The 27,143-nt window shown below is 38.4% G+C and overlaps 1 protein-coding gene across 1 annotated transcript in view; it reads left to right on the forward strand.

The window, feature by feature from the left end:
- Nucleotides 1-27,143, forward strand: part of TPK1 (thiamin pyrophosphokinase 1) — a 303,096-nt gene that overhangs the window by 183,105 nt on the left and 92,848 nt on the right. Inside the window, exon 6 of the mRNA XM_058814272.1 lies at nt 13,521-13,667. Coding sequence (XP_058670255.1) covers nt 13,521-13,667 — 147 coding nt within the window. The remainder of the gene's footprint in view (nt 1-13,520; nt 13,668-27,143) is intronic.

The raw sequence follows: 27,143 nt of genomic DNA on the forward strand, positions 1-27,143 counted from the left end.
CCTCCATTGGTCAGAGAATAAATTAGCATTTACCTGCTACACTGAATGGATTAAAATTTCTGCTCTGATTTATCAGTCACCTCTATGGAAGTTCTATGTCATGGAGGCTTTTGAGCTCACTTGAACATATGCAGATGATATTTGGTTCCAAAGGGATTAGGTTTGTGTAATTTACTTTCCATGTCTCTGTGCCTTTATCCTCCTCCTTTTCTTTCATCCTGTTCATCCAAATAGCTTTTGAAGAAGTAACTTTTGAATAGAGGAATAGCCTATTGAAAGAGAACTGTGTCAAACAGCTTTCTTGGAGGTCAGCTGAGTGAGAATGCAGGTGAGATAGACACTTAGTGCCCCTACTTGGAAAGAAAGATGCAAAAAAAGTTATCTTAGATTTTTAGTGGTAGCTAGTTTGATAAGAGCCTTAGAAATTTCTTTACCACAAGGAAATATGTAGCTAGAGTTGATGGTCAGCTGAGATGCAAATCAGGGAGAAAAAATACCTCGTTAGTTTTTGAACTCCCTGCTCAACATAAAGAGCAGGAATTCTGTCTTCTGGAATAATTAGCCAAATTCATGACTGCTTTTTCCTTATTTTTCAAATAAACACTCTTAGAATAGTTTCTGAATCCTCAGGGTAATTAATTTCTGATTTACATTGCATATTTTGGTTGCAAAGCCAAGTCATGCAGAAAGCAGCATTGCAGTCATTTTGTGAGATCTAAGTCACCTAATTATATGTATTTATAATTACATACTGCAGTGAATTTTAGAAAAGGCAGTACCCTTTATATGTGCAAGCTAGAATCAGTCTCAGTCTTCCCTCTCCACAGCCCGAATTCATTTGTGAATTGTATTCCTTTGGATGGGTGAAGCAATGAAGTACCACCAGGAGAATCTGACTCCTGAAGTTTCTTTCCAGCCTAAAGGCTGCTAGATAATTTTCTTTTTCTTTCTGCATGACTGTGAGTATGCATGCACGCACATGCACGTGCAAGTATGTATATAAATGCACATCTTTTCTGGTAGTGTTCCTTCATGGCCCTAATTGGTGCTTTTTAAATGTCTTAATAACTCTGTCTTTATTGCTGCTGTGTGTGTCTTTCACATTGTTTATGGGCTATTAGGTGTGCACATTTTACTTTACTGCTTTAATCACTATTTTATTCATTCTGTAGTTATGTGAGTGCTTTCCTTTCTTCATTACAAGACCTTCAAATAAACTTATGTCTGTCTGGTGCTACTTTCTGTTCTTAATTTTCTCTCATCTTTATATAAGCTGTTTCAAGAAACCAACTGAACAGGCTAAATGATAGGCAGGCTTAAAATATCTCTTATTTAGGGATCAACAGATCTTGCATTAGAAGTGTATGCTTTGATTTGCAGATTGGAAAGCAGAAGTACAAAAACAATTTGTCCACAGCCTACCAGCATGCTAGCAGTATGGTTGGGAAAGATCCTCCAATTCCCAGTATTCATCAAATGCTCTTTCAATAACAGCATCTCTGGTCTCAGCTTGTGGCAGCTCATGCCAGTGAGAACTGAAAGTGTGTTTATCAATTTTGCAGCTCCAAGAAGAATACTCGTAATATAAAGATAGATTTAAGCCATTATCTTTATCTCAGAGTTACAAACTGTACTTTCCTTAACTGTTTCATCTAAAATACCATTTAGTCTTAAAACTAAGCTCTGGGACTTTTCATTTAGCTTTATTATCTTTTCTGCTTAAAAAAAAGTTAAAGCAGCTCATTTGGTTATATGGGCTGAAGATATAAAAAATGAGTTTTATTGAAACCCCCATGCCTTTTAGTGGTTTAATGTTAGTGTGTTTAAATCGATAAAAGCACCAGTGTCAGTATGAAAAAGGGAAAATATCCAAACCAACTCTTCCTAAAAACCCTTGGCAATAAAGGGATACTCTACTAACATTTCCATTTTAAAATTACACTTCAGAGGTTCAATCAGTCAGCAGTCTAGGGTATTAATTCTTTTAAGTGAATGCAAGCCTTCTTCCCTTTCTGCTTTTAAAAAAGTGTCACATCAGTCCATTTTCTTTTACGTTGAGCAAGGCTAAACAAGTTAGTGAAGTCCTGTGTTTATAAAGTGCAAAGGAGAAGACAGTAATGGTCATATATAACCTTCAGCTGTGCAGTGTTCAAACACCTTACTATGCCCTCTCTGGTTTGCCCTTATATGAGAAAAAAGGCCCTGAAGGAAAAGCCAAAGTACCCTAAAACAAAAATCAGAAGATACTTTAAAAGAGAGTAATTTTTTACATAAAGACAAATCCCACAGAGAAATATTTATTATTTTAATAAAATAATTATTGCAAATACTGGGCTCTATTTGGTTTAGTTTTGGTTTTGGCTATCAGCTGAGGTTATTCCTGATATGTGGCTTTTTTTAGCATCAAATAGATCAGTTTCATTTCCTGACTAAACCATAATTTTGCTGCTCATGTTGGTAATTGGTAATTTCAAGATGGAACACTACTTGTTTTCATTTCTGAAGACTTTTGGGTATCCAGAAGAGTAGTGGGAATGGCTCTTAATGCAAAGATGAGGAATGAAGATAGTCTGTTACCAGAATTTGAGAACAGGGAAGTTACAAAAATACCATAATAGTGGGGAGAGGCAGACTGGAGAATCCCAAAGCTGACATGATGCTGAAATATGAAGCTTTTGTAAGAATCACAGAATGGTTTGGGTTAGAAGGGACCTTAAGGATTATTTAGTTCCAACCCACGGCCACAGGCAGGAACACCTTCAGCTAGACCAGGCTGCTCAGGGCCCCATCCAGCCTGGCCTGGAACACTTCCAAGGATGGGGCATCCATAACTTTTCCCTGGAACCAGTTCCAGTGTCTCACCACTGCACCTGAAGGACCATAAGGACACTGAAGCTTGTGGATTTATCACCAATCCTATATAGAAGGAAGGGCTGATAACAAACCTGTTCTCTTTTGGTGGCACTACTGAGTTTTTCTTCTTAATGCTTCACAGGAGAATAAAAATGCAAATGAGATATATTTTAGGGGAAGTTATATATGTATAATGAAAAGGTTCTTATTGTGTCAAGTGCTGCATCGAAAGATTTTTCATGAGTTATTAATAGTAATCTTCTTCATAAACCTTTCCTGTCCAAAAGAAACAAATGAATCTGAAGTGTTTCCTGATAATTCCACTTCTAAAATGCAGAATTTCATAATACTTTTCAACAGGAGTAAATCCCTCCTTTAGGGCGTCAGACATATCCTTGAAGACTATTTTAATTCTTAAGGTCCAAGCCTACCTTCAAGGAATGCAGTATCTAATTCATCTTTCCCACTGTTTAATTATTTTAATGCTTCCCATTGTAAAGGGATGGCAAAATCCATTTCTCATGGATATCAGAAGTTGCCAGTTCCCAAAGAGAAACCCTAATATGTAAAGTGTCTTCCTGTTCCTCCATAGCTGTGAGCATCAAGACACACTGAGTATCTTTGCCTTCAAATAATTTTATGCAGTATGGGTGTCTGCAAGAGCACAGTGCATCACATACCAGGAAAATTTCTGATGTGATCCTTATATGCCCTACTGGGGCTTGTGTTGGACCTATGATTATAATTTTTTTAAGACAAAAACAGGGCAGGGATTCTAGAGAACACATTGATTTCAGTTTGTTTGTTTGAAAAAGTTAGATCCCATATCAAGCTTTGGGGAGAGTAAGAACAAGGGGAAAAATAATGTTTATTTAGGCAGTTCAAGGGATTCAAGAGATCAAGGATATGGTCATTAACCAGACTGCAGAAGCTAATGAGGAAACCAGCAACTGTTCTCTCAACTTAGTTAAAAGCTAAATATATTTGAAGCAGAAAGCGTGTGTTTACTACAGGCAATGTACCATTCCCTTTGCAACCACCAATTTTGCTCTGTGTGTAACTTTCTCACAGGAGATGTGATTCTCCTCCCCCTTTCAGCCCCTTCTGCTTTGCAGGAGCTCACCTTCCCTGAGAGCAGCTACTGCTGATCTAACTGCCCCAATGCTGGGAAAGTGGTTGGGCCACAAGGACATATCATTATCCTCAAAAGGCTGTCATACTTGCATGGGCACAGTCGTGATCATGGATATTGTAGGGAGAGATCTTGAACAGCCATGTCTTTTAACACCAGGAATTTTTTTTGCAATTCAAGGACTGAGATCTCAGTTTGTTGCCAGAGGTTTTCATAAATAACTTGGGTTCGGTTTTCTTTTTTTCTTAACAAATGAATACTGTGGTGTTATGAAATCTCCCATAAGTTACAACTGTTTTTATTAGATTCTATTTAGTTAATGGAATCACAGAATCACAGAATTTTCAAGACTGGAAGAGACCTATAAGATCATCTAGTCCAGCCGATGTTCTAACTGTTCAGCTAGATCATGGCAGCAAGTGCCACATCCAGTCATGTAAGTTTATTGTTGAGCATATTAAGAAATTTGAGCTAGTATAATATATTTTACCTGCAGATTATAATAGAGCAATTTTTACAACTCAAATTGGTTTCTTTTTACTAAATTGAGATGCCTGTCAAGAATGACAGGTTTTTTGGCTGTTGCAAAGATAGTTTTATATAAACTTCTAACAGTTTTCTACATTCCTGAGTGTAAGAAACACTGGCTTTAGAGAGCACACTTTCATAATTTCCTGAGCTGCAGTGATCTGGTCCTTAAAGCAGAGGGTGAATCAGTCAACAAATTAACTTTTCCTGTGGCTTCTTTTTTTATCCTATATTCAAATAAATGGCTACTCAAATAAACTTATTTAACCTAAGTAATGTATATAAGAATTCTTCCTTTCTGGTTTTGGATTATTTAGGGGGTTTTTGCCATGACATATTCCCTCTTTTTGTAATGTTGTATGGCCTTTTAACAGCCCAGAGAAACAGTGAAATTGTAATATTGGTAAAAGCTTTGGAAGCGGTGGTGGCTTGTCCTGTTCTTTTCTTTTCCTTTCCTTACCTAGAAAGGAGTATTGGCACAGAAGGGAGAGGAAGGTATTAAGACCATTGGAAAGTAAAAGTATGTGGCTGGTGCTCCACAGAAATATTTTAGCCTGAGGCCTCATTGTTTTCTGAAATCCTTTGGCTTTTCCTGATATCTAACTCTGCACCTCTTTGCTGATACCAGTGCTGTTCAAGAAGGGGCAGAGGGGTATAGAGTAATTTAACTCTTAACAAATATTGAGAAAATGAGGCAGCCTGGTAACATATGAAAGGCTCCTGCAGTATTCCTACAGTAAAATAAGGCAGCTCAACAAAAGTAGAGACTGAAGAGTCTTCATAGCAGAGCTGCCCTGGCAACCAGGCTTTGCTAGTTCTGATGCTCGAGATATTCCCTATTAAATCACCTGCCTTTCACTTTGCCACTGACAGGGGATGGTCTCTTCAGCTTGACTAAAGAACCCATCAAGTTTCCCTTTTAAACAACTGAACAACTAAGTACTGAACAATTAAAGCTCAATATTTTCTGCAAATTAAATGTGAACATAAAATGTTTACGGCTTCACAAGCGCCTCCAGTTAAAGAAATCATGCTTCATTTCTTTTTAAGTGTGTGGCTAAATTTATATGGTCTAGAGGACAGTGTAGAAAAATAAAATACATTCTGTAATTGCTCAGGCTATGTTTAACTTACCTGCTATAAATACTGAAACTATGCTGACAAAGAAAATTGACGTCCAGATCATAATGTACTTCCTTCAGTATAAAAATATGTCCAGCTTCTTTGAAACAAATGTATAAATTCAAGACTTCTCTCTGCAAGCCTGCACTCCCTTAGGAAAAAAAAGTCATTGTGTACTGCCCAAGTATTCAGTGAAATCACTCAAAAGAGGAACCATTCACAGAATGGGGCCTGAGAGATGCAGGAAAAATTTTCCATCTTTAGTTTCAGGTCTTCTATTTGTCTCTGGAGTATAATAGGACAGGTTATTATCCCCTTGTTCATCATGAAGATTAATGTTCAGACCAGCTGAAAATATTACTGTTCTTTTGGGACATATTGGGAGATCTTCAGACCTGTGTGAAACTGAGTTTAAACATTTTAAATAGCAGAGCTAATACCTCGCCCTAGCTAGACACAAGTGCCTCGGGCGGTTATGTCCTCTGTGATGCTGCTGTGGGAGAGTGAAGGTCCTCCAGAGCTCTGCTTTACTTGTGACATCTTTTATACAGACTTCACTGCTAAATGTTACAGTGGGAAAGTGCCTGAGCTACTACTCTTAACTCAGATGAAACAAAAAAAAAAAAAGTATATCTGTGTGTATATGTGTGTATATATATATATATATATATATATATATATATATATATATATAAACTATTTTTTATATATAGTATATATATAGTATGTATATATATAGTGTGTATATATACTATATATAATAAACTATTTTTATATATATCGTATATATAATATGTATATACATAGTGTATATATATAGTGTATATATATAGTGTGTGTGTGTATATATATATATATGTATATATATATATATATATATATATATATATATATATATAAACTGTAGCAGAACATGATAAGGAAGGAGCAGCAAAGAGGAGCTGGTATGGACTGACCACAGTCCCCTGTTTCCCCATGCCACTCAGGAGAATGGTGAGATAGAGGAGTAAGGAATGAAGGAGTGAAGCTGGGCCTGTGAAAAAGATGGGTGATAGAAAAGTGGGTTTAGTTTTTTTTTTTTTTCCTCTCTAATTTGATTTTTAATTGGCAATAAATTAAATTAATTTTTCCCATGTCAAGTCTGTTTTGCCTGTGATGGTAATTGATCATTAACAATTTCCCTGTCCTTGTCCTGACCCATGAGCTTGCTCATCTCATTTTCTCACCCTGTTCTATTGAGGAGAGGGATGAGAGAGGCTGGGTGAATGCCAGGCAGCCATCTGAGATTAACCCACCACAAAGCCGTAGGAGAAATCTAAGGGAAGTTGTCAGGGCTCATGGAAATGTGCAGATGTGCACACACTCTCACTGATGCAGGAGTGATCATGTTTGTGGCCAGCAGGCAGAACTTCAGTGCCTGATCCATCAGATCCACCCAAGGACCTTCCTGTACAAGACTCTGCCAAGCAGGCTGCAGCAGGAGCCACAGTCCAGGGCAAGGCTCCCTGGTTTGAATCATGATTTATATCCACTGGGGGAAGAATAGAGGCTTTGAAGAGAGGCTCTTTGCAACAGAGAGCTTCTTCCCTGGGAAATGTATTGGAGGGACAGGGAGGAAGGCTACTGTGGTAAAGACTGAGAGCCAGAGTTAAGAGAAATGTGGGATACAAAGCTCACAATGAACAGATTCTCTTGAAGAAGATTTTTTTCCTTCCTTGGATTGTTCCTTGATGAGAGTTTGTAGTTATTTTCCTATTTTAACTCCTTGAGCCAGGATTCAGAACGAATAAAACCACAGCATGTGACAAACACAGCTTTTGGCACTGGAATTAAGTGGCTATTAGATCATGGAAGATATTTGCTAGACCATTTTAGTATTATCTTTCAAGGGCCCTTTGCATTGCTCCTCGTACAGATCCAGGACTTTCTTTCTTAGGGATATGACAGTTTAGTTATTGATTTCACATTTCCATGGTGGTGATACCACAGTGCACACTGTGGATTACAGTAGTTCAGTTATGGGAAGAGAAAGGTTAGCTTGTTTTATCATAAGGGTTTAAAAGATGAGAAGATTTTATAATTTTTCAGAAGACGAGTGATTGATAGTCCTGGAATCCTTGTTCATTCACAAAATAAATGTGTCTGGATCGAAACCAGCACTCATTTTCCTCCAAAGCATCAGTAAACAGATTGCTTGCAGAGGTGTAGTGCTTTTACCTACTCAGCATAGCATGCTAACAGTCAGGAGTACGGACAAACCCTTCACCAGAAAATCATAGGCAATAAGGAATTCCACTGGCCCTGGTCACACACAGAAGGAATTGTAGAGCTTTGCTCCAGTTGACCAGCAGTAGCACAGCAGGAGTTGTTGGTGTCCCCTCCCTACCTCAGGCACAGTGAGCATTGTTTCACCAAGGTTAGACACAAATATTTAGCATGAAAGCAGGAAGTCAAATTCAGATTGCTTGGAATCCAGCAGTTCACAAGGATTTTGTTGATTAGGTTTCTTTAAGTAATAAAGAATTAAGTCAATGGTCATGAAATTCATGTTCCACAAAACTAATGCTGGCTTATGTTATATACACTCTCAGACATTCCATTTACCTGCAAAAGAGGGCAAAGCCAAAGCTTCATTTTTCTGAAATGAAAGTTATTCAACCAGAGAAGTAAACACAAATCGATAGTAAAACCAGCCTTAAAATGTTTCCAGCAACTCAAGTCTGTTTCTGGATTTTGAGATTATCTTTTTCATTTCCATTTTGCCATCATACACGTTTCTTGCTTTAAGCAGACAAATGCAATCTGTTTGCGTACTTATTGTCGTTACCAGAGAGAATTAACCTCTTATTCAGATAAAAAGCATTACCAATAGAGAAAGCACTTGGGTGAAACTGTAAGAAAATGACGATAAAAAGCAAGAAACGCTTTGTGAGGGAGCTGGAACAATATAATATATACATTAGTGGAGTCAGTGAGGTGAGGATGAAGCTGATTGAAGGTTATCATCTCAGGTACACAGACAGGATGGTAGCCTTTGACTGAGAGCTCTTGTTCCCAGGAAGAGTCACATGGCTGAAGCATCAAGAAAATTCTGGCTAAAGTTAAGAGGATTCTACCTGAGCAAAGTTCAGATGCTGCTGTGTGGTTCAGCATCTCATTTCTACAGAAATGAATGTCATACCTTTTACATAAAACACTGAGCTAGGGAGCCAGTATATTGTCCAGTCAAGCAAACAATACCTTGTTGCATATTTAACATTGGATTGTGGGATTTTAGTAGTGCATGAAATTTACATTGCAATTTTGAGGATGAGATAAAAAATTACTTATGTGGCCAGCACTAGAGCTCTAGCACAGGCTATGGCAAATGAATTAAAATCTACTCTGGCCCATTTGTTTTCAAGGGAAGTGCTTGGTGTTGGTACTGAAGCTGATGCAAGGACCAGAAAATAACTTAAACCACATCTTGAGCTCACAAATTGCCTTATGAAGAAGAAAGTGCTTTTCTTGTAAACTGCCCAAAATTGATGAAGTGACAAACCAATAAAGCAATAATAAATGCAACATTCACACTACTACTTAATTGTTTGTTTTTCAACACAAGATACTTATATATATGTATATAAATATCTTTCAGCATATAACAAACTTCCAACATGCTATGCATGTTACTACAATAATTTTATCTATGTCATATTCCTTTTAAAATTAAATTAAAGGAATCATCTCATGAGTTCTAGAAAATTAAGAAAGGCTGTAGAGATGAAAGGATTTTAGTGAAGTGAGAAGGTGCTAAAAACCCACTATGTTCCAATCAGATATCTAACCTGAAATTGGCATACTAATATCTTGGATATTAACAATGGGTGGTCCCCATGATCTCAGAGGAGGGGGAGGTATAGTCATGATTCCGGAACTTTTACAAGGTCTTGATTCCGGAACTTTTACAAGGTCTTGATTACTCTCGCCTTCTTTTTTTCCTTTAGGGGAGATCTTCTTTGCAGTTCATTCAGTGCTGCTGGTTGTTGTTAGTAAATTTGTTTCCTTTAATCTGCCCACCTCACTGAGATGTAGGCATTTTTGTTTGCAAGTTGTCAGGCTAAAAGTGAACTCATGGGGAAGAAAGTCTGTCCTCTCCCTGGGGAGAGGATTTCTTATCAGAGATAATGAGCATGGTTTTGAAAAAAAGTGTGCATCATTTACTGTCAGTTTGAGCGTTGGACTTCACTCTTACAAGTCATGGTGATTCTGACATTGCAAAGCTGGTTATTGCTCTCTTTTCACCCACTCCAGGCAATTCCCAGCTTCCTGTGTCCTTAAATGTATGTTCCTTGGTCATAAAGTGAAAATCTTCTTTGTATTTAGCCCATTTATACTAGAAAGAGGAATGTCAGCTGGGGTAGCTTTCACAGTGTTCAGTTTAGCAAGCCTGCAAAGAGTTTACAGCAGGTTGTCCATTTCAGTAGTCTCTTTGAGAGTGGAAGCAGGAACCTGAGCAACTTCATTCTGATGTGGTGAGAGCCTCAGCTCCCCTCGGTTACTGCACCCTCTAAATTACAGTTTGCAGGAGAACAAAAAGATACGTCCCTGAATTGCCAGCATAAAGTTTTACTCTCTGCTTTCCTTCTCCTTTTAACTGCCCTGCTCTTTGATAGTGACTTCTAAAGCTTTCTCAAGACATACTAACATATGGGTGTATCTTTTAAAGATGACTGGATCCTACCCTTAGATCTTCAACTATTTCTTAGTTAAAGCTTGATAGCCTTTAAAGATACTGTGCATTTAATTCAGATTATAGATAGCCCAAGAGAATGTACCTGCAATCATATAAGCTGTTCTCTGTAGTTATTTATGATTTTATGTCCTTTTTTTCAGGAAATGAATGGCACAGTGTGAAAACAAATTGTGTAAGGGGACTGGTGATGGGACATTTAAGTGAAGCATGGACATTTCAATTGAAGCACAGAGTGTTAGTCAAATGTTGCCTGCTGGGCTCATTAGCAGTAACAGGATTAATTCTGTGGCTTGTGGTATGCAAGAAATCATAGTGCAAAAATGAATGGCCTTTCTTCTCTGCAATGTGGGAATATCTAAATGTACCAATCCTTGGTTCTTCACTTTGTCTTAGGTTGTAGAATGACACAGAGTTGTGTACAGGCTTTCATGGCACATCCATTTTCTTAAATTCTTGGCAGAGTGACAAGAGCAGTGATTGCAGGGAAGGAAGTGATTGTTTAGTTACTTTGTGATTTTTGTTATGTTTTTTAGGTTGTTTTTCTTTTTTTAACAGAGGTGATAGCTTTAGAATGAAAAGGCTCTTGAGGTTTTGATTGCACTTATCCTTTTTGTGTTTTTTTTTCAATAAACAAAGTGTGAATGCCTAGACCTTCAAATAAAAGCTCTAAAAGTCCTGCGATGTCTGGATTCCTGTCACTTCTGCCAAGATTATGCAGTGAAAGGTGGTACTGTAAACTGTCATAGAAGTACAGAATTTTAGCTTTTCTCTCTGTCTGTTCCTCTCATACTCGTCCTGGGTTTGTTTGCATACCTGCCACATGCTTATTTTTCATTTTAACAATCCATGAAAACCCTAAATAATAGATACATTCCTTTTTCAGATATCTTTATTATCCTTCTCCCAACACAACTCAACCCTATACCTCTGATTTATGAATGCCTTTTCAACATGCCTCCACTCCATGCTATATTGGTTTTATTTTCTTCCATTTTGGTAACCAGTCCACAAGACTGCACTGTTCCAACTGAATAAGGAATAGGACTTTGAGCAGGATTCTGTATTACTTGAAAATATAAGAAGTGGGTTCTTTTGCTACATTTTTCTTCAACTTGCAGCTCTCTGGCAGTCTCTGCCACAGAACTCTGAGGTTCTGTGAACTTCATAACTTGATCTGGGTACTGTACTTCATGGGAAGCTCATGTGTGGTAATAAAAAAGAAGGGTTTACAAAGGAAAGAAGACGCCTCTAGAATGTTATTGCATCATTTCAATTCCAAGCCAAAGGAACTGTGTATTTCCTTTATTCCTACCTTTTATATTGGTACCAATCATCAAAGCCAAAAAACACTTGTTTATGTATGGTGAGGCATATATACACCAAGAAACTATTACAGTAGTTGCTTGGTTTCTTGAAGACTAATCTAGGCTAATATTTGGGCTTCAGTCCCATTGCTTAGTAGAAAAACAACATACATATGGATGCTGATCCTTTGTGAACATTAAGTTCACTGTGGTTCCACGTTAGTAAATCTGATTTTCTCCATGGCCTCTCCTGGGGAAGGAGAGGAGCATTTTACTGCTGGCTGTCTGACAGGGAGCTGATGGGTGTTGGTGGGTCATATTAGTAGTATTATTTTCAGAGAATCAATCCAGCCTTTTAACTCACAGTCATCACCAGTTGAACAAAAGCAGTATGTTTCTAAAGTGGAATCAATAAAAGGGAAAATATATTATGGTATTATGGCTTAGCTGGAAACACATGCTTTTTACCTTTTGCTATTTTGTCTTCTGTTTAAGGGTAGGTTTTCTTACCATCCCTATTCTCTTGGTTGTGCATTTGGTCTATGTGATCCATAATCTGCACAGAAAATACATGCTGTCAGCAGTACAAGGATAGGTTTTTTTGTTTCAGGGTTTGCTGCTAGTGTAATGTGTTATATTGATCCACTCTGGCCTCTGAAGAATTTTCCAGGTGGTGGTGAGAAAGATGGTATATCTCTTCAAGACCTTAATTTTCATGCAAAACAATATTCAACAGAATCATAAAACCCTAGACTTGGTAATAAAAATAGAAGCTGATGCTATTAATGCATCATTCCAGATACACAGAACACCATTATGTGGCTCTTGGGTTGAGTAAAATTTCATTTAATCATGGAAACCATAGACTTAAGCTCTGTAAAGTTGAAAACTTAACCAGATGGCCATTGTCAAAGCAGCTTCTAAAGACTTCACAGCTGCAATGTCTCAGGGCCCTAGATATGACTTAGCATTAGCTTTTTAAAATACAATTACTGAACATAACTGATCTACATTATGGAAGTGATAATAATAATACTTTGCACTCAGTGACCTTTTATTTAAGTACCTAAAAACTCTTAACCAAGCCTTTTGAATACTACTTTTCTGCTTATAGGAAATGAAGTGTTCAGAGTCTGGAACACCTGTGTGAGAGAATTGAGCAGGAGCAGTCCGCCTCCATGGCATATTGCAAGCAGTCAGAGGTGTTTTCTGTGTGACTGGGACTGGAGAGTGCTCCTGAGGCTGTCTGTCCCTGACAGCTGGGAGGTGATGTCCTAGTCACTTGGGACACAACTTTCTATATGGTGCTACTTTTAATCTTGAGCAGGGCCAGCCTTTGAGTGGTACTGCTTGTGCATTGAAATGCTGTATGGCAGGAATGAGAATGGCACATAATGGCCTAACCTGATACGTCTTTTATTTGCTCTGTAAACTGTGAGTATAATAATGAAATGATGCAAAGAACTGGGGGTTCTGTGGCTCAGATATGCCACACTTACCCAAGGAGCTTCCGTGTAGAATGATATATCCTAGATTCTATATATTCTTGACAGGCAGGTTAGTACCTTCAAAGACTGGCTTGTTTTTTAGGGAGAACGGTTATGTCCTTTTTAAAAGTGCCACATGTTGGCCATGGATTTATGATGCTTTAATACTCAGCTTAAAAATCACATAACGGTATTTATCAGTAATGGGAGTAAATAACTGTATTTGACATTTGCTTTTCTATAGTCAATAGCTATGGGGTTCTTTGTTGGTTTTGTTTTTTTTCCCTCAGAATGATTTTATTGTGGATTTCCAGCATCCAAAGACCATTCCTGAGACTTTTCTTGGTTCTGTCTTTTAGGTCGATGTGATTGTGGCTCTGGGTGGACTTGGAGGACGCTTTGACCAAACAATGGCATCGGTGGAAACACTTTTTCATGCAACAAATATCACTCCTTCTCCAGTGATAGTTATCCAGGAGTGCTCGCTGATTTACCTGCTTCAACCTGTAAGTGTTGTGAAAAGTTACTTTGTAATAAAACTGACCTTCCACCCACACTGACACCATAGGTCTTGCAACATAAATGCTCACTTTATCAGTTTTCTTCTGTAGGGTCAGAACTGAAATATAAAATACATTGCAGGCAAGTGGACAGCAAATGATGGGCTCTGAATTCCTCCTTTGGAAAGATTATGTTTTATTTGTTCATGATAAACTTGTTTAAAAGGGGAGAAACAAAAAACCGGAAAGTATGAAAACTGTATTGGGTAAATATAGAATATTGATTATAAATGGGGATAAAAATTAATCTTTTAAATTAGATTCTGGTAAGTCTAAATTTAGCACACAGCCCTTTTGCATGTTGAGTAGCAATCCAGATGTCTTCAAAAAGAGAAGCAAAGAAAAGATGTGAGAGGATTTGTGAAGGAGTTCCTGCCGTGCACATCAGGCAGAGCTCCCATGAAGTCTGAGTGGCACAATTCATTATGATGGGAATCCATCTAGCATCAACGAGGGAATTTATTTAGAATGTGTTATTTCTGTGGATTTTCAGATCTGTTATTGCATTTATTGATTCATAAAACAACACACACAAAATATCTTGCTGATCTTCTGCTTCTGAGATTTAAATTAAAGGCAAATCTAAACATCAAACACTGTTCTCTAACAGTGATTCATTTATTTTTTTGAAAATATGTGTTCCTCTTGGCAAGGTTTCTAAAAGCTTACCTAACTTTCCCAGTTTGTCTTGGAAAGCTTATTCTGTTAAAATAAATAACATTCACAGGTAAATTTGACACAATCTTGCACCTCAAAGATGTGCTTCAGTGTAATTTGGGAAAAGCATTAATGCAGTTCTATGAGATTATAGATTTAAAGCCACAGGGGCAGGTGCTCTATTAACAGTTTGAAGCACTGAGTCTGCAGGAAAGGTAGTAGGCACAGGAGCTCTTTTGCCAGTATGATGAGGAATTACTCTGATCATTAGTTGCACAACTAAATAGATGGAGGCAGTAGAGTGAGGGGGAAAGAGAAATAAAGGGAAACTGTGGTTAAAATCTGAAAGTCAGGAGTAACTTGCTTGTAATTGATCTGTGAGCGCAGTACTTTGCTGACAACTGTAAATTTCTTTTAGGGTATTTAAGAACATGTTGAAGAGCTGAAATAAAGTGGACAATTTCAGTTTAACTCTACAAAACTCTTGCTAAGACTGGAAAGATTTATAATTCTTTTCATTCATCTTTTCCATAGGCAGCTTTAAAATGCAATGCCTAAGGTTGCTTTCATGAGTCTTCCATGAATAATTAAAGCCTTTACAACTTGAAAAAAAACAACAAGATCTGTGCATTTAAAATAGAAATGAGAGGTTGCTAATTGTTTTGTTTTCTGGAAACTTCTTTGTTCTATTTTTAATAATGCTGTACAAAAAGCTTTTAATTTTTTTTTTTGTAGATGGGCAAAGTTCCCCAGGAAACTTCAGGCTGTTTCTAGCTTACAGAAATAAGGGGCAGATATAGGGGCAGGCCATTTAAACAATCTTAGTGCTGACTTTGACAAAAAATTGCTTTTCATTGTTGGTTTAAACTTTTCACTGTTGGCATTTTCAGTCAACTGTTGTGGATAATAGAAGATAATAACATTAATCCTGCATAGTTGATGGTTGGTTTTCTTTTAAAAAGTGAGTAGTTTATAAACTGAGAGAAACAAGGATCCTAACTTTGGAAGAACTCTTGTTTTTGGTTGGTTTGGTTTTTATGGTTTGTTTGTTTTTTGGGGGGTTTTTTTTGGGGGGTGGGGGGTTGAGGGTTTTTTTTGTTTTTTTTTTTTTAATGGAGTTCAGCTTGATATTTTTCTCTTCCAAACAGCCACAATCATGACATTCTCTCTTTTCTCTCTCTTCACTTTGTAATTTAAAATCGAGGTAAGAGTGATTTTAACACAGTGGGAGACCCACTGACTGTTCGAAATGCAAGTCTGGAAACTGTGCAATAAATGAAGCAAGGTTTTGAGATTCAAATGCTGATGCAAATTATGAATTTGAGAGCATGTTGCTTTTTCTATGAATGTAGAGTGGAAACATTTCTATAAATATGGAAGAGAAACTCTCTATTTTGGGAAGAAGAATCTGATCTTTATCGGATTCTTTGGATAAAATATATGAGCAAAACATAATTATGGTTTTGTTTGCAAATAATGTTAGCCTTTGGTTCATTGTAGCAGGAGAGTGGATCTCTGTCTTGTGTACCTAGGCAGAGTCTAAAGTATCTGGATACAGCACACACACGGGTAATTCCTTAGGAGTCCTAGGAAGGATAACAAGGGGAGTAACAAGTCAAGCTGCTGAATTTATAGTTACCAGTGCAGAAACTAAGAGGAAGATGTAGGGACTAGATATCTAAGGCCACCAAAAATCTATTAATTGTTTGAAAGAGAGATTGAAACAATTTCACATTGTTACAATGGTGGTGTAGAAGGTTATGGTAGAAGAAATACATAAATGTTTAACACACTTGTAAAGGGTCCACGGTGTTGCAGGAAATATTATGGGCTTGCTAAAAGTCTTCAGGGTTGGAGGAGGAAGACAGCAAGGACAATGCCTGATTTGGGATCCAGTGCAAACTACCAGGCAAGGTGGACCAGGTAAAAAATGCCTTTTATCATCAGCCAATAGCATTATCCAAGTGCTGAATCCAAGTACATTATCCAAGTAATTAGAACTTTGAGTATTGAGGCATTTCTTGGGAAATAGGCAGACAGTGCAAGTTTTTGAAATATATAGATTAAAATGTTTTGACATGGAAAGTGAAGAAAACCACAAGGAAGTAAACTCTCTTATGTTCATTTCTGACTTTAAGGATAAGCTCCTGTAAGGAATAGAGGAAAAATATGGGAATAATTACATCCCATAAATACCTGTCTACATGTTCTCTATGGAGAAACTGGGGATGTAGAAAATGTAGACTGTAAGTATGTAAATTTAGATAAATTAATTCCAATATATGTCAAACCACTAATAAAATATTGAAGAAAAGAAAGCAGGCATGAAATGAGTTGCACCTATGGAAGGGCCCACACAATGAGAACATAGTTTGTAGCTACAGAATTTATAAATTGACAGGGAAAGATTTTCTTTTGTCTGAATTGGAAAGGAAAACTAATGACAAGCAGCCTAAATGAGCACATTTGCTCAGTCTTCACTAAAGCAAAATATTCCTTTGAGCAGATAACCAATACAGTTAAAATCAGTGCCAAAGTCTGAGGAATTTAAATTGCTTCAGAGAAAAAGCAAGTAAAAGATTGAGCTGCCTTTGATTCTGCCAACTCCAAGGGCTGTTATTTTTTGTGTGCCATGCAATACTAATTAGAATAAGAGTCAGAAACAGGGAAACTTTGTAAGAATTCTAGGATGTGATGCTTGTTATGAAGCATTTCCTTATCTGATGTTTGGAGTTTGAAAAAAAATAAAAAAGAAAAAAAATGTACCTGTGTACTGAATACATGTCATATTTCATTCTGTAGTGGGAGAGGGAGGAAAGCTTGAATTTTTAATAAGGAGTAATCAGTCTTTATAAGCAGGATATTTTATGCAAGACTTCATACATTTTATGTTAGAAATTTGGTAATATCAATTACCATTAGACTATACCCTGGTTGAAGAGCATAATTCCCTTAGAGTCATGTTTATCATGCTAGCCATGCTCAATATGAATGGCTTAAGGTTTCACATACATACTTTCTCATTTTCTGGTTGTGTGCTTCTCAGGAGTACAGAAACATTAGCTTCTGTACACTGAGCATAAATTATCTTTTATCTGTGAGTTTTATGGCAGTTTGTAATACAAGGTAATAGGATTTATGACCAAGAAATGAGAAGATGTCCAAGAGTTAATGAGGCCTGTCTTTTACATATACTGAGCTGTTCAGTTTTCCCCACACAGGATTCCAGCCCTAGGATGTAGAGGAGAATTGCTGCCTACACCTGAAAATGCATTACAGCAGCATATTTTTGTCAGTTAACTAACTCTTTGGAAAGAGTGTGTGAATACTTTGATAACCCTTTTTCCTGCACCTGGCTTCTCTTTTGAGTTCATGCCTGCCTTCCCTGTGAGAAACGATGAATAATTTAACATCACAGGCAGTGGCCCAGCAGCTAAATGTGAGCAATAAGAATCAGAAATTCCATCCCTTATTCTTGGCTCTTTACCATCATTTCCTTGAAGAGAAGTATATTTTGCTCCCAGACTGTAAATTGGACAAAAACCATGTCCTTCTCTGAATGGGTACTGTGAGGCTCCTTTGGCTATTTACAAAATGCCATTACACACTATGCCCTGCACTTACCTTATCATGGTAAGAGTAACAACAGTATTAGCAAGGCCCTTAATTAACATAAATATTGCCACAGAGGAGGCTGTGCAGATAATTAGCGAGCGTGGTCCTGAGCGCAGTTTCAGAGGGAGCCAGCCATCCTTCTCACAGATGACATCTGGGCATGGCTCAGGTTCAGCACAGTCCAGGAGCTGCTTCCCAGCATTTGGAAGGGACCACCTTGTTATGGGGCCAAGAGAGAGCAGCCACATGCCCATGAGCACTGCTGTGCTGGTTGGCTTGAGTTCCAGCGCTGTTACCTGAACTGATGTACAGGTGCAGACAGAGTGGCTTGGCTAGGCATCTAGGAGCACATGAAGATGTGCTCCTAGATGGAGATGCTGCAGCAGATGTGACGGAAGGTACAAAGACCAGAAGCTTTGCTGGGGTTTGTTGCTGCAGTTCTCTGTGCCAATGTGATTTGATTTGGTTTGTGGCCATGCTTGTAAAGTTTAATGGGAAGTTCAGGGTATATACCTTCAGCTTGTGAGTTTTCTCTGGTAGCCAGTACTTGAAATTTGCAGGAACCTCAAGAATGACTTATCCAATCAGTTCTGTACTGCCTCATGTGTGTAAGAAGTAGACCTGGCTCGCACTCAATGGAGAAAATCCCTGATGAATGTGCCTCCTATGGGGGATAATTTTGGGATCTGGAAATTTAATGTCTCCTTTTCCTAGATATGTATTTTTGATGGGTAAATTCAGTTTCAGTTGTAAAGCGAGGCATTTAAACATATATCTAATATTTAAACATGCATTTAGTACTTACAGTGTTTATTGTCCTGAAAGGCTCTCTCCCCTGTTTGATATCTTCTCTCAAAGAACACTATTGGAACTGAATCTACTTGACAAAGCAGTCAGTCTCTGTGCCTCAAGCTCCTTGTGGAATTCACAAATATACAACTCCTTGTTCTTTGATAAATACCTCTTTCTGTGACTTTTTCTAGGAGAAAGCCAATGATTCAGCTGAACAGAGACTCTGCAATGTCAAAAATATTAGCTGAGGAAAAGTCGTAATCCAGCCTTTCTTTGGGAGCCTGAGTGCCTGAGTCCTTCACAGAAAACCTTGCAGAAATGGGTTTTTGCTTCCAGAGGTTTAGTATTACATTGAAATGGCTTCTCAGGAGGAAAAAAAAAAATCTCTGTTGGTAGTTTAGCTGCCTTAGTTTCCTTCTTTGGTAAGAAACTTTGAGGACTTGGTTATTGCTCAACTTCTGTTCTTAAAATAAGACTTAAATTAGCCTGGTTTTTTATTCTTTCCTGGGAAAATCCAGCTGGACCAATTAATTCTTTTCCTCTGGTAATGTAGTGGGCCTATGTAAATGTGACCTAAAAAAGGCCCCAGGTCTGAAGGACTTAGATTTATTTCATGGTAATTCATGTCTTGAAGTGGTGTTGCTTCATGGTTTTGCACAGGATTTCCCTGTTTTACTGAATATCAGTGATCCAAAATTAATTCCTATTTGTCAATTACATTTTGACCTGGAAAATATTGACTTGCTATCTTGCTTCTCACTGCTACAAAAGGAAACTCCTAGGTAAATTTTCTTTTAACAGCTACATTCTTTGTAACTTTGTTCTATTCCAACATCAGCAGATGTGTAGTATGAAGTGCACCAAGATTATATAGAACCTTAGAAATAATAATTAGCTTTTGAAATAGTCAAATCCTTTTAAACAGATTATTTAACATCAGTTTAAAATGCAACTGCATCAACTTTATGGATGGCATCTAATAGTTATCCATTTCTTCTTTATAAGGAAGACAAACTGAAAACAAAAAATTCATAAGTCAATTTGTTAGCTTGCGGGTAACCAGTTTAATAAAGTACCTATCATTCAGAGAGGAAAGGAAAGTACTAAAACATGATTACTAAGTGAAAAAAAATAGTATTTACTAAATGAAATTTTCATCTGTTCATAATTGTTAAGAAACAAGCCATACTGTATAGCAGAATATGATAATCACACAGCTGGTTTTGAATCCACATGTTAAAGGTGTCTGCAAGAGAAGAGGATGTAAGGAGGTAAGGAGTCTAATTGGATTACCTAGGTGTTTCTAAATTCTGAAGTCATCCAGTGTGATTCTCAGTCAATAGTTTGCACTTGGTAAGTGTCAACAGTTCTGCTTGCAACTTTTTTCAATATTTGCCCAGATTTTTAATTAGTTACTGCAGCTGCTGATGGATGATCATCGAGGAGAACCTTGGCCCTAAATAAAACTTTTCCAATGAGATTCCTGCTCTCTGTTGTTGCCCCTAGCTGCTGTGATATGATCTTATCAATATGATAATACCTGTTTTGTTGGTTTATGGAAACCACAAGAAGTTTTTGCTACAAAGCTGATTATCTTAGAGCTGTTTTGCTGGAGTTTTTTCCCCCAAAATTGTCAATTACTTTTCTTTCCTTCAAAATCTTAATCCTTCTTTTCATCCTGTCCTTTAACAACTTCTTTTTGCAGTGGCCTGATACTTTGGGCTTTTGTGTGCAATGTGATATTAATAACTTTGTGTACTATAAAACAATTCTTCTGCTTTCCATTAAATGGTCAGCAGCAAAATAAAAAATGTTTGTCTTTGCCATTTGCTTATGGATAGGAGCTGATCTATAAGCTGAGATCAGTAGGAAACTGGTAAAACTTTATCCTGTTGTGACAACATTGATAAACTGAGAAAGACCACAGCAGTATTTTCACTTATCTTTATTCTGTACCTGAATGGAACAAAGCTGGAGAATGTGTGTGTATTTATGTGTGTGTGTGTGTTGTTTCCAGTTTTGTTTGGGTTTTTTCCCAGGTAAGACTTTACTCCTATTTGGGGATTTTTTTCAGCAAGCTACAGAATTTCTAAGCTTTTTGTGAATAGATTTTTTGGCCCGAAAAGAAAAAAAAAAGGCTAAAGCACTTCAAAAGACTGTTAATATGGGTTCCAAATTTGACCAAAAGATTTAAATATTTTGTACATAATTCAGTAAGCTTTCTATTTCTACAAGGTACCATATTTTTATACTTTGAAAAAAGAACATTATGCAAATGTTTGTCTGTATGAAGGTGTTTTAAACTGGTACTTTGCAAATCAATTTTGTAGTATTTTTATGATTATGATTTAAATTATTTGTCTATCATCTAACACCTGGGAGGAGTAATGCAATATTTTGAATTTCAAGGTCAACCATTAGACATGAAGAAGTAAGAGAACTCAGAGGAATAATTATTAACACTTTCTGTGCCTTGCCTTATCAGATGCCATCCTCCTTACTAAGTAGTCATCATACTGCAAGATCTTACTATCTTTATCTAATCTTGTTTCTTCCACTTTCCCTTTCTTTTCCCTCTGGATTTTCCTTGAATCCTATCAGCTGTCTTTTCTCAGCACATAATCTTATTTTTTTAGTTTAGTTTTGTCTAAACTGTTCTATCTTTAACTTAAGCAGCCACTGCTACCCTGAAGATTTTTCCAGGATTTATCTCCTCTCAGCAGTCATAACTGTGTGCTATGAAGCATTAATTCATCAATGCCCAGTCATTCTGGCTTCATCTATTAATAGAATCATAGAATCATATTCCTCTTGGGTCTCACAATCTTTCATCTTTTTTTCATTGTTCCAATGACCAAAGCAGCCCCATATTTAGTACTGGAATCTGCTGGGGTGATATCTGCTGCAGTGTGCTTTTGCATCACCCTGAAATCATTCTGTGCTCTAACTCTTTGTTCAGCTTTATTGTGCTAGCACAAATTTCTTAAATCTTGGGATTCTGTTCTACCCACTAAGTGACAGTGTCTTTCTGAAGGCACCTTACTGCCTTGCTTGTGTTGAATTTCGCCAGTTTTGCAGTAAGTAGCAACTTTCCTCTCAGTATTAAGTGCATTTAGGTGATAGTTTAGGTGTATGCAATTTTTTTTCACTCCCTGCCTGAGTTACAGAAAGTTCTGTACATAAACGAACAAGTATCAGAAGTCTGTAATCTGTGACAGAACCTTATCTGGAAAGAAAATTAATGGAAAATATTTTATTTCATACAATCAAAAATATAGCAGGAAAAATCAATATTATTGTTCCTATCCTGAATGTAAATAACAGTCAAAATTGAAGTGATAGTAGGTGATAAATTATTTTCTACTACAAAATCAAAAAAATAAAAATGCTGAACACTTAATTGTTGACCCGAAGGGCTTATAGAATCCTTTAGAGGTAAATTTAATAATGGTCTTTTCTGTTCACATCTGAGTGCTGGTAGCAGTTAAAGTTTTAGAATGTGAGCATCTGTATTCTGGCCTCAGTTATATTTGAAAATGTGTTATCTCTTCAATTCAATCCCTTTGTGAAATGGCTTAGGTTTATGCAATCCCTTACAGTATCACTGTTAATTCTGCATCTGCCAGGGCAGTGGTGTCAACAGTATGGATTTTCAACATTTAAAAAAGGGTCAGGGCAGAAGAACGATAATGTTTGGTAATATCAGAGGTTCTAGGGAAAATGCTGTACTACACTGATAAACAAGATTTAGGTAGAACTATTCAGCTTTGCCATGGGAAGTGATTGACTTGGCAATCCGAATTTTCTTCATGTTGATAACAACTGATTACATTACTTCAGGACTCTCGCTGCTCTAACAGAACATCCCAAGAGCAGACGGGGAATCAGGGATTGAATTCCTCATTGTCTTTTAAGGCTGTAATATGTCTGTCACTCTCATGACAACTCCAGTCAAAAATACTTCTCAGCACTGCAGCTGGGCCAGTGACCTTCAGGGCACTGCACAGGCTTCCTACTCTTAATCCTAAAATTAAGGGATTTGGAATGAATATGTTTCTGTTAAAAGGAAGAAAAGGAGTCTGGAAACAATCTTCCAGGATCTGTGAAAGGGGTTTCAAGAAAATGAATGAAACTAGGTTTATTCCTGAGATGCATGCAGAAGAATGACAGACAGTGGCCCTAAACTGAGATGGAAGATTCAGGGTAACTATAAGGAAAAGTTTCTACTCTGAAGATAATTACAAATTGCATACAGGATTAGGTTGCCCAGAGGATCTCTGTCCCTGACAGTGTTCAAAACCTGATGGGAAAGCTGCACCCCCCAGACTCCCTCCCACCTAAGTGATTCTGGGACACTTGCAGAGACACAGGTAGAGTGAGTAGGTGTGTTGGAACCATTGTACAGGTATCTATTGAGAAGAATTTGGAATCTCCTGATACAGAAGAAGGCTGTGGCCACATTGAGAAATAGTGGTTCTGTCCACTGTGATCTCTTTTATGTTTATGTTACCTTACAAAGGGAGGTGTTGTAGTTTCTCATGTAACCTCACAGAAGAAAATGCTGAAAGGAGAAATGGTTGCTGTCTCTGAATGCACTGAGTAAATGCCAGGGAGATAAACCAGGACTGGTTAAGCTCAAGCCCAAAGTTTGAAAAAGAGTAAATTCCTTTAAACCAGTGATATATCCATCATAATTTCCATCAGAAATTATGCCATTCAGAGGGAGCTGGACAAAGTTGAGAAGTGGGCCCACAGTCTTCCTCATGATGTTTAACAAGTCCAAATGCATCTGTCCCAGTCATAAGTAGAGGCTGGAAGAAGAAATTATTGAGAGCAGCCCTGGGGAGAAGGCCCTGGGGGTGCTGCTGGATGAGAGGCTGGACATGACCCAGCCATGGGCACTCACAGCCCAGAGACACAAACGTGCCCTGGGCTGCCTCCAAAGCAGCATGGGCAGAGGGGAGAGGGAGGGGATTCTGCCCCTCTGCTCCTCTCTGGTGAGAGCCCACCTGCAGGGCTGCATCAGCTCTGGGGTCCCAACACGGACCTGCTGGAGTGAGTCCAGAGGAGGCCACAAAGCTGCTCAGGGGGCTGGAGCACTTCTCCTATAAAGACAGGCTGAGAGAGTGCAGTCATTCAGCCTGGGGAACAGAAGGCTTCAGGAAAACCTTGTATCACCCTTCTAGTATTTTACAGGGGCTTATAGAAAGGAAGGAGAGGGACTTTTTACATGGGTAGATAATGACAGGACAAGATGCAGTGGTTTTAAGCTCAAAGAGAGGAAAGGGAATGCCTCTCTTTCCTATTAGGAAGAAATTCTTTGTCGCAGGGCTGGTGAGATACTGGAACAGGTTGCCCAGAGAAGTTGTGGATGCCCCATCCCTGGAAGTGTTCCAGACTAAGTTCAACAGGGCCCTCAGCAACCTGGTGAAGTGAATGGCAGAATCCCCTGCACATGGGATTCTATGACTCTATGAAATTAGAAGGAAAAGTCCCTAATAATTTTTGGGTGAGATTGCACAACAGGTTTACAAAAGGGAAAACTGTGGTAGAGGGTAGCAGAATCAGAGCTCACTATGTTGATTTTACATCCTCCACTCTATTCCCACCAAAAGTGAATACAAAACTTTCAAAAGTTGTTAATATGTATGCATTGTGTTTCCAACTGCCCTTAGTTTGCTGCTTTTTAAACATGAACCTGAAAGTGACATTAATTAAGTGACATTTGAACCTTGAGTCACATGAGCCGTACTGGTTCTGTGATCAGCTGTTCAGCAGTGCTGATTTGCAAAGTGAGCATCAGTTCCAGCCCCTCCCATGGAGTCTTCTTCATAGATGTAGCTTCCTTTTGCCATTTATTTACTCTGGCTGGAAATACACAGTCTCCCCTACCATCATCACAGGTAATTGTAGGAAGTGTGGGTTAGATGGATGGATAGTGGGGCGGACCAAGAACTGGCTGAGTCTCAGAGCTCAGAGGGTTGTGGTCAGCTAGAGGCCTGTGGTGAGGAATCTGCTGAGTCCAGTCCTTTTGAACTTGTTTATCAGAGTCCTGGATGATGGGATAGAATGTACCCTCAGCAAGTTTGCTCTTGGTGTGAAACTGGGGGGCAGAGGCTGATACACGTGAAAGCTGGGCTGCCACTCAGTGAGATCCTGCTAGGATAAAGTATTGGGTGGAGAGGAAACTAACAAGGGCAAGTATAGGATGCCAAACCTGGGGAGGAATAAGCCAAGTATCACCAGAGGCTGGGGGCTGAAATCCTCAAGAGTAGCTCTGCAGAGAAAGGCCTGGGAGTCTTGGTGGTAAGAAATTGTGGGTAACAAATTGAGGCAGCAGTGCCCTTGTGGCCAGGAGGGGCAATACGGTATCCTGGAATGCACTGGAAAGAGTGTGGCCAGCAGGTCAAGGTAGGTGATCCTGCCCTTTACATACTGTGTCTGGACAAGTTGCTACTGAATGTCCAGTGGAGGCCACAAAGATGATCTGGGGTCTGGAGCATCTCTCTCATGTTATGGGAGCTGGGCTTGTTTAGAGGAAATAGTGAGGGATTGAGTCTTGTTAATGCCTATAAATATTTCAAAGGCACATGCCAATTGGATGGTGCCAGACTCTTTTCAGTGGTGTCAGTGACAGGATGAGGAGCAATGGCCATGAACTAAAACACAAGGAATTGCACCTCAACATGAGGAAGAACTCTGCATTGACAGGCTGGATAGGCTGCTCAGGGAGGTTGTGAAGTCTCCCTCTGTGAAGGTACTCAAAACCCACCTGGATGCATTCCTGTGTAACCTGCTCTAGGTGACTCTGCCTTTGCAGGGGTATTGGACTAGATGCTCCCCAGAGGTCCCTTCCTACCCTAAAAATTCTGAAATCCAGGCATTGCTTTCATGTATGCCATAAAAAATCAGGTATCCAAAGGTGGTTTAGCAGTCAGGGAGAATGCACTTCTGTGAAATCATATACCTTTTGGCTAGTGATGTTACCTGTACAGAATAAATGTAATAAATAAATAAATAAAACAAATAAATAAATGTAAATGACAAAGCAGATGAAGATAATCTAATCTGTGCTTAAGCACTTCTTTGAACAGTGGTCTGCAGATGTAAGTATGGTTACCTCATCTGGTATGTAATTCCAAGTTCAGATGTCTCTGCCTTTTCCCATCCACATGACAGCCAGTGGTGCTTCGTGGGGAGTATCAGCATTTCTGTGCCATCAACATCTGTTTCTGAGTGGTTAATTTTCATTAAGAGTTCCCATCCTTTGTTAATTGAATTATGGCTTTCAATTTCAGCAACATGAGGTACCTGAGGGAAAAGAAGGAGCTGCACCCAGAGGGGAATCCTTTTATTCTGGTGAAAGAACAAATTATCAGATTGAAGAATAATTATCTTGCCGAATTCTCTTCTACAAACCACAATGTTGGCAATGAAATGCACCCTTGTGTTATGAGTCTGAGGTTTTCCTACCTCATCCCTTAAGGGCTTTTAGATGCAAGCATTTAAAAGCTGCATTGCAGTATGGGTATATCTCTCAATAATGGGGGCACACTATTCAGTTCTTTCTCAGATATCACTTTTCTTTTAGGACAGGGAAAAGAGGAAGAATCTCTGGAAAAAAAAAAAAAAAAAAAAAGAAAGAAAAAAAGGCATATTTTTCTTCTATTGTTAACCAACAGCAGTTTTTCCTCAACAGGAGGACAACCTTCAGAGTGAAGCAAGGGCAGCTGAAGATCTGGAATTAGCCTTAATTAGCCTTCCGTGGCAATGATGCCACAGACAGTCCCATTAGCTGCAAGCTTAGTGATTTTTTTTTAAGGAAGAGCTGCCTGTTTCCTTTATGTTAAAGGAACCTGGGAACTGAGAATAAAACTGATAAGATATTAACTCTACAGGGTATTGACTGAAGCTTTAAGACAATTAGAGGAGCACCAAGAGATGGTTCAGTAGGTCTCCGAGGGGCCAGTGTCTACATAAAGTCATTGACCCTCCTGTCCATTCAGGATTTTGTGGGAGTTATTTCCATATGTTGTAGGTGTGTAAGCTACCACATGCAGCCTTGACCCAACCATGCTTAATAGTTCTTGAAATCCTTGAGGAATGTGGAGAGTCTGGTGTATTCCTGTTGAGTGAGATGGATGGCCAGAGGCAGAGCTACTCTTGAGCAGCAGCCTGAGTTGGCATAAACAAATCCAGCCATTCTGGTGTGCCAGATGCCACAAAAGAGATGCACTTCAGAACCTGTGCAGATAAAGGGAGTAGCTCATCATTCCTATTACGTATATTTTATCAATTTTCTGTGAGCCTAATGATATAACTGAATTACTAATGCTTGTGTCATTTCTTGGTCTTTCA

This window comes from Ammospiza caudacuta, chromosome 1, assembly GCF_027887145.1.
Source record: "Ammospiza caudacuta isolate bAmmCau1 chromosome 1, bAmmCau1.pri, whole genome shotgun sequence".
NCBI lineage: Eukaryota > Metazoa > Chordata > Aves > Passeriformes > Passerellidae > Ammospiza > Ammospiza caudacuta.